The sequence below is a fragment of the Cynara cardunculus genome (assembly GCF_001531365.2).
Source record: "Cynara cardunculus var. scolymus isolate 2C chromosome LG 7, CcrdV1, whole genome shotgun sequence".
NCBI classification, from domain to species: domain Eukaryota; kingdom Viridiplantae; phylum Streptophyta; class Magnoliopsida; order Asterales; family Asteraceae; genus Cynara; species Cynara cardunculus.
The window spans coordinates 1502361-1510976 of record NC_037534.1 but is presented as its reverse complement, the minus strand read 5'-3'; the positions used below and the strand labels follow the sequence as shown (position 1 = coordinate 1510976).

At 32.5% G+C, this 8616-nt stretch overlaps 1 protein-coding gene across 2 annotated transcripts; it reads right to left on the bottom strand.

The window, feature by feature from the left end:
• Positions 1-2917: 2917 nt before the first annotated feature.
• LOC112515439 (hypersensitive-induced response protein 1-like) lies at positions 2918-7977 on the bottom strand. Of its 2 annotated transcripts, XM_025122266.1 has the most exons (7): positions 7821-7977; positions 6688-6841; positions 6374-6571; positions 5429-5549; positions 4777-4868; positions 4558-4654; positions 2918-3603 (listed from the first exon to the last, which is right to left on the bottom strand). In XM_025122266.1, exons 3-7 carry the CDS (start codon positions 6560-6562, stop codon positions 3242-3244), a joined length of 861 nt encoding a protein of 286 aa, XP_024978034.1. In that variant the 5' UTR covers positions 6563-6571; positions 6688-6841; positions 7821-7977; the 3' UTR covers positions 2918-3241. The 2 variants fall into 2 exon arrangements, with proteins under 2 accessions (XP_024978034.1, XP_024978033.1); XM_025122265.1 differs by lacking the exon at positions 6688-6841 and having other exon boundaries at positions 7821-7976.
• Positions 7978-8616: the final 639 nt, after the last annotated feature.

Sequence of the window (8616 nt, the reverse complement as noted above, 5' to 3'; positions counted from 1 at the left end):
TTTTGGATTGTCCAATGACTTATTTGTTCCAAAAAATTGTCTAATGAGTTATTTAACATGTTTTAAATTGTCCAAGAACTTATTTGTTCCAAAAAATTGTCCAAGAAATTAATCATTCCAAACACTAAAGTTCATTGAGTTTTTTTAGACTTTTCTCATTAATTAACTATGATTAGTTTTTATCTACTTTCAAATTACGATAAGTATTTTATACCCTTTTGGTTGTAATCTGAAAGCATTGTCATCATATTCTATATAAGTTGTTTGATGTTTCAGTCAAGTTATAAGTTTTTCATTTTTCTTGATTTGTTGGAGACATCAATCTAAATCAATCAATTTGTTTGAGTTTCAATTGAGTTATCCCTTCAACTTCATTACCAAACAAAATTAACATAAGACAACAATGAGAATGGAAATGTCAATGAATATCGATGTCAAGAGGTGTTATTACTTCACACGCGTAGCTGTAGCTATAAGAACACACACTTATTCCTTTTCATTCTCTTTCGTGAACCAAACGCACTGCAACAAAAACATCTGGACCATGGTTTATTTGGTTATTAGAATTTAAAATCAAGCAGAGCCGGACAAAATACAACAATACACATTTTTTTTGTTTTTATTTTCTGTTTTGAGTAACCGTTGATCAAAACTTTCGTTTTGAAGAACCATGATTAATTATATTTTATTATTACTAGAAGAGTACTTGTATAATGCAGCGAGATACATCTCGATTTTAATGTTTGGTTTTTTTTTTGTCTCAGTCGATGTTATAATACAGTTTTATGTGGTTTTGAGAAAGCGATAATGTTTTTATTTTTAAATAAACTATAAATATGAAGATATATCATAAAAAATTTGAAAAAAAGTTTATTGATACTAGTACCAAACTAATTATTTAAAGTTTCTTCTTTTTTGTGTATTTAATTAATTTTTTTATTTTTTGTTTAATAATATAATTTTTTATAATGATAATAATTAAGTATTTTGTTAGAAACTCAATTATTATTCTAATTATATTTTAGATTTTTAATATCTAAAATGAGATATTTATTCTCTATTTTATTATGTTTATCTGCGATTAGTTACACGAATTTAAACATGAAGCTTTAATAAATTATACGTACGCACAATTTATTTGTAATATTGAATTTTAAGTAATATGCATCAATAAACAATATTTAATCATAAAAAAAATGGTTTTTAAGAGTTTCTGTCAAATGTTTTATAGCATAGTATAGATAAACATACTTCATGCATAAAAAATAGTTTTCAAGAGTTTCTGTCAAATGTTTTATAATATAGTATAGATGTTTGAATAGTTTGTATAAATCAGAAAAAGAAAATATTAAATCTGGTATATCTAAACTATAATTCAGTTAAACATGATAATACCCTTTAGATATAACTTATATAGTATTTTTTCAGTTTGAAATATAATTTATTTAAAAAGAACGATTTTCTATCTAGACGAAGGGTTCATATGAGGATAGGAGTTAAGGCGATTTGAACTCTTGATCACTTTTAATCTCAAACCAACTCATGAATTGTGTTTTAGAAGGGAATTGATCATGTATATATCTCATTGGTGTTGATTTAATGTTTTTCTTCAATTATGATTGATCTAAAAATGGAAATTTTTTCTTACCCTTCTCACCATAACTTTCATTCTTATCGTAACCCAACACTTTCTATTTATTTAATCATTTAATTTCATTTAAATATCTATTCATATAGTTCAAATGTTAAAAAACAAAACCAATTGAACAAAATAAAAGAAAAACCTCAAATAAATATTACAATAATATGTAGTATTTTATTACACTACAAAATGAGATAACGTTGTGAAGATATATTTCACAAAATTTTGCTGTGAAGTTTCAAATATAAAAAAGTGGTCTTACATGTTTAAAACTTTACACCTTAAGTACCAAAATGAAAGTTTTGAAATTACGTTACCCGAAATAGGAATCAAGTTAAAGTACGTTGTTTTTTCACGCAATTTGTCTTTTTCTTTTATATCAAAGTTTTAGAATTTATAAAAATAAATTTTGTTGAATAAACCCAAATGGAATTGGCATACACGAAACGAAATGGCTGATTGAATATGATAAGCTACCCCATCTTTTTCAAATACAAGGCCGAGTCTAGAAAGCAAAAAACATGGAACACAATTTCCATGAGTCATAATCAATAAGGATAAGGATGTTTGTTCTTAACTACCATCCAAATTCTAGGTGTCAAATTTGGTGTCGAAAGGTTAAAGATATCTGGAGGTCCCAGGTTCAAATCCAAGGAAGAATAAAAATCTCCTTGTGACCATGGAGGTTCAAATGCGGTAACTCCGGATTACTCGCAAAGCAGGTAATCATCCTAAGATTAGTCGGCTCGCATAGCGGGTTATATATCCAGGTTAATAAAAAAAATCAATCAAAATATAATAATTTAAAACGTGTGTACCTTTAAGAACCCCTAGAAAGCTTCTAGTGTGTCGGCATGATTGAGCTGATACACATACAACCTCTCCGGTCTTCTTAAATTAGCCCCTAGGTAACCCAAATACCGTTAGGTCGATGACCCTTTGGTTAGTTCAGCCTGTTCTATTTTACCACAAGTTCAAAATTTAAAATCAAAATCTCTTAAGGGACGTTTGGTGTGACGAAATATTTTTGAGAATTTTGTGGAAGTATTTGGAATGCTTTTTGTGTTTGGTTTGTAAGAGTTGGGATGGAATTGAATTCCATTCTTCCAGTAATTACTTATAAAAAAAATTATATTATAAAAAATAATTAAATTACATTTCGTTGATGATTATTAAAAAACTAATATTTTTATCATATTTTAAAACATTATTACAAACAAATCATATTAGATTCCGCGAAATATCAACTACCCCATGAGATCTTTATATCCAATGTTTGTGGGATTTCAATTCCGGACTTTCCATTAAACCAAATACGAGATAGGAATGTAATTCAGTTCCAAATGCTCTACTAAACCCACCATTTCCGCAAATTAAACGGGACCTACGATTATCGTAAGAAAGCCTCAATCAACTCGGTTTCAATAAGCGGAACACGGTTTGACATCGATCAAGTATTACGAAGGATCAGAACATATACACACCCATATTTGCATCTTCTTTACATAATCCTAATACCCTAAATTTTTTATTGAGATCACGATATTTACATATCCGAGCACACTTTTCAATATAAGGTCGAAAAAACGCACCTGTAGACTATTCGTGGACACTTTCGGCTTGAAGGAGACCCTCGCGGATTTGCGAGGCTATATCTTTCACTGCTCCAGGTCCATGAGGAAGAAAAACAGCAGATGATTTAGATGAAGCTCCAATCTCTTTCATGGTGTCGAAATATTGAGTTAGCAACACCATGTCCATAACATCCTTGGCCGATGTCCCCGGCACGTTATTAGAAAACGCAAGCACGCTGTCCCTAAGACCGTCCACGATGGCTTGCCGCTGCCTAGCGATACCGAGCCCAGATAGGTATTTGGATTCCGCTTCTCCTTCTGCACGCTTGATTTGCAGAATCTTTTCCGCTTCCGCCTTTTCGTTTGCAGCAACTCTCATTCGGGCAGCTATTTACGTTTGAGATATTAGTAAATAAGTTGTATTTGTTTATATGAATTATCATAAAAATACGTTTGGTACGCATACGGACCAGATAGGACTGGACAAGAGTGAGGTAGGTGGGCGAAAGAATTGTGAAAGGTTTTGAAGTTTTAATCTGAAATGGGTAGTTTAGTAATCCACCAATCTTGTACCATCTAGTTCCACCTAATTTCAGTCCCATCATGTCCCAGTCTAATTTCAGCCTTTTTGTTTGCAGCAACTCTCATTCTAGAAGCTGTTATTACAGTTAAGATAATATCGGACAAGTCGTACTTGCTTCTGCTAATGGTATGCAGATGGGACTGGATGGGCAAAAGTGAGATAGCCAGATGAAAGAATAGTGAAAATTTTTAAAGTTTTAATTTGACATGGGTGGTTTAATAATTTACCAATCTTGTCCCATTTTTGTTCCATATATTTTGGTGGAACAATAAATTTCAGTAATTTACTAAACTTGTCTCGTCTCCCTAATTTTGTTCTACTGACAGAAAATATGCATATTTGTCTCACTAGCACATGTCCCACTCTAATGTTGCACCAAATACAGGCCAACGAGTTTCTATACGGTCATTTCCTGTCCCACATACCAAACACACTATAAATGTTGACAAGCTGTTACCAATTTATATGCAAGGAAGTCGTTCAGTTATTACTAAATCTAGTACTCCTTCCGTCCCAAAATAAATGCCTACAATGAAAATGACACAAAGTTTTAGGAATGTGTAATTATTACACTTTTTAATCGACTAAATGACACTTCTACCCCTAATAAATTTAGAGAGAAGTCTTCTCCGTCTCATAGTTAAGGGTAGAACGGGAAAATAGACACTTACTTTTGAAAGTTGACAGTTATTTTGGGACGGAGGGAGTAACGAGTTCTATGTTTTAAACACCATTCTATCAGGAATTGAACCGAGTACCTGCATTGATCTCGTTCATGGATCTCTTTACATGTGGATCAGGTTCTATATCAACGATCAAAGTTTGCACGATTTCAAAACCATAACCGGACATTGCCTAAAAATAAGGTCAAAAAGTGTCACGCATTTACATGACCACAAAAAAAAAATCCCATAAACATGTCTGTGTTTTTTGAAGGCAGAAGAACGATAAATTAATAAAGGAAAAAGAACTATTACCTTTTCAAGCTCCTCTTCCACACCTCTAGCTATATCATCCTTCTGCAGAAAAACGTCATCCAATTGCAGCTTCGGTACACTAGCCCTAATTACTAACAACATCAATGTAAAATCGGGAATTTAGAATCCGTACTGAGTAACACAATAATGAATTAAATCGCTAATCTAATCAACTTACTTAGGTCCCGTTTGGTTTGATGGAAGGTTTTTGACGGATTTGGATTTCGTGGAAGGATTTGAAATCTTGGGTGTGTTTGGTTTGTTGGATTTGGAATGGAATTGAATTCCATTCTTTATAAATAATTTATAAAAATAATTAAATTACCTTTTTATTAATCGAATATTACAAAACAAGTGTTTTTAACATACTTTAAAGCATTGTTACAAACAATTCCTATGAAATTTCACGAAATACCAACAACCCTCATGGAATATCTAAATCCCATGTTTGTGGGATTTCATATTAAATCCAAGCATTCCTTCAAACCAAACATAGGATTGGGAATGGAATTCAATTTCAAATCCCCCCAAATCCTATCAAATCCCGCAAAAGAAACGGAACTTTAGTGGGTTCCTTTTGTTATTGAATTTGCTTGCAAAAATATTGTCAAACCAAAGCAACAAAATAGAACACGAGATATCGGCATCTCACCATCGAAAACATAAGCTTGAATTTGTTGCTTTGTGTTTGAGAGCTTGTAGAAAGCATCAGCAGCCTTATCAGACAAGGCACGATACTGTATAGAAGCAACCATGGTAACAAAGACATTGTCCTGAAATGCAACCATGACGAGGATCTGATCAAACTTCAAGAATCTAAGCTTAAAAAATAAGAAGTGTAGGTCAACATGAATGGGCTGAACACACATGACACTACTAATAAAAAGGTGACCTCAATGCTTGACCCCAAGTGAAAGCAACATGGCAAAGTATAAAATTAACACTCCCTCCATCCCAAAATAAATGTCTCCAATGAAAAATGCACACAATTTCAGAAATATGTAAATATTGCACTTTTTGATTAACTAAATGACAATTAATAATAGAAAATAATGAATTTCTCCGTCTCACAATTAAGGGTATATTTGGAAAGTAGGCACTTGCTTTTGAAAGTGGACACTTATTTTGGGACAAACTAAGAAATATCATCATATCAAGCAGTGGAATCAGAATTTTCAATCGTCTTAATATTTCTAGGTTCTAAATTTTTTAGAATCGTTTTGTTTAATTCTAGGGTTTAATGGAAGTTGTATGACTAGTACATTTTTTTTATGGTTGTATAATGAAATATTAAGTATGGATTCATCTGTGTGTATCCAAGCTCCATCAAGAATTAACTTTGTCTCTATACATTGGATTTACAGTTTTGCTATTCAGTATAAGAGAAGATGCAAATCTTGTTTCATTTCAATCAGGTTTATCTGATTTACATGAAATATCATCATCTCAAGTAGATGAAAATTTTTAATCGTCTTATCATCTATTGCAACCCTGATGTGATTTGGATATTGCTACAAGTGAAAAGCTCAAGCAAACAATAGAAATTTGATAGCATCCTATATATGATCACTAAAGGTCAATGAAAAAATGCTAAGACCTTTGTTTTTGTCTCACAATGAACATCAAGCTGATTCACACGCAACGACAATTTCCCAGCGAGCCGATACCCCAAACACCAAGGCAAACAGTGACAACCAGGCTGAAGTACGTCATCGAACTTGCCAAAATGTTCTTTAACTGCTACACTAGACTGCTGCACTTGAATGCACCCAAGTGACTGACCCATGATTCAAATCTGGAAACAAGACGGTATCATTAAGGAAACTGACTCAGCATAAGCATGGTGTGCATAGTAACTATAAGTAGAAATAAGGCATCTATAGAGTTGTAGCAATATATTGTCTTCCTTACATATGCATAGATTCATAAACACACATCATGTTACAGGCTTCCTTGCATATACACCAAACTAAACAACCATCATATGCACTTGAATGTGGGATCACGTGCGTGCCGAGGAGTGTACAAAGACCCGACCTTCACCCTCAAAGAGTAGAGTGGCTTCCTTACATATGCATACATTAGAACACACACATCATGCCACACGACATATATCAAGAGATAGTGCTCAATTACACCAAGAAACAAAATTAGCACACTATTTAATATAAATTAGTCAAATTGAAGCTTGTGTCATTGACTCTCTTATCCAAACCTTCGAAGGGAAGAGCATTTTGCACATGTAGCAATACCGAAATCACATCAGGGTTGCAACGGATGATAAACCGATTAAACTTCTGATTTCGCTACTTGAGATGATGATATTTCAGTAAATCAGATAAACTTGAATGAAATGAAGCAGGATTTGCATCTTCTCTTATACCGAAATAGCAAAATTAACCCTTGATAGATATACACATATGGATCCACACTTAATATTTCAGTATACAACAATAAAAAAACGTAATAGACCTACAACTTTGATTAGAACCCTAGAATTAAACAAAATGGCTCTCAAAAGTCTAGAACCTAGAAACATTAAAGACTACAAAAAATTCTGATTCCGTTACCTGATATTATGGTATTTCACGTAAATCAAATAAACACAATTGAAATGAAACAGTATTTGCATCTACTTTTATCATCATAACAGTTCCATCTTCTCTAGTACTGATAGCAAAACTGTAAAATCCAATGTACAGAGATAGAACTAATTCTTCATGGATATCTAAGCAGATATATGGTGTATCCACACCTAATATTTCAGATAGAAACATAAAAAAACTGTAATAGTCATACAACTTCCATTAAAACCCTAGAATTAAACAAAATGACTCTCAAAAGTCAATTAACCTAGAAAAAATTCTTCAAACTTCATAGACAAAAAGCAACGAATCAATTAACATAGTTCATAAACTTCGATGATGAACCTCGATTAACTTACATAATCAAAATACAAATAATCTATACACATTATGATCAAACTCATCAGCGTCAAACATATATCAAATTCAACAGTTAATCAGGCACAAAATCGATAATACCTTATGTAGAAGCTAAATTAAACTAATCTTGCGATCGTTAGGGTTTCAAGCATCAACGATCGAGGTGGAATATGAGATTGAAGAATTGATTTTACTTTTCTTGGTGAGATTGAGATGACAGAGTTTACGGGTGCACACTGTCTGTCAAGAAGGTTTCTTCTGCCGTTCGTATGATTCGCGTGACGTACACGTTCTTATAATTGACGAAAATACCCTTGGAGAAGCCGATGATTATCGTATTTTATCAACCCATTGTAATTGACGAAAATACCCTTGTAATTGACTATTCCCTAGTTTGTTTTTATTGTATTTTTTAGTATTGATGTTTATCTAAAAACTTGTCCGGTAAATTATTTATTTATTGAGTAATATTTTAATTCATCAAAACGACATTGTACATAATAATTTATCTGGTAGGTGTTAACTATGGTAAGAGTCGTCGTTCTCTTTTATCGTATAAGATTTTCGGCCCTTGCTTTCGCTCTTACCATGTAAGATTTTTGGTACTTGTCATGTTCATCCGGTAAGGTATGTGATTTGGTCAGCGCTTACTTGGATAAGTGTTTTGTAAACAGCCCCTTAGAGTGAACTACATTTTTTTTAAATTTTGTTTAACTATTAGTGTATGGGACAACTTATGCGCATCTTGACTAATTATCATGGCCGTCCCTTGACATATTAAATGTGAGATTTTAAACAGGCCTTCCGAAATCTTGGTGCCCAAGTTTACATGTGTTTAGGGGTTTTTTTATCGACTTGTGTAAAACTATAGCCTAAATTATTTATGTTCAAACAG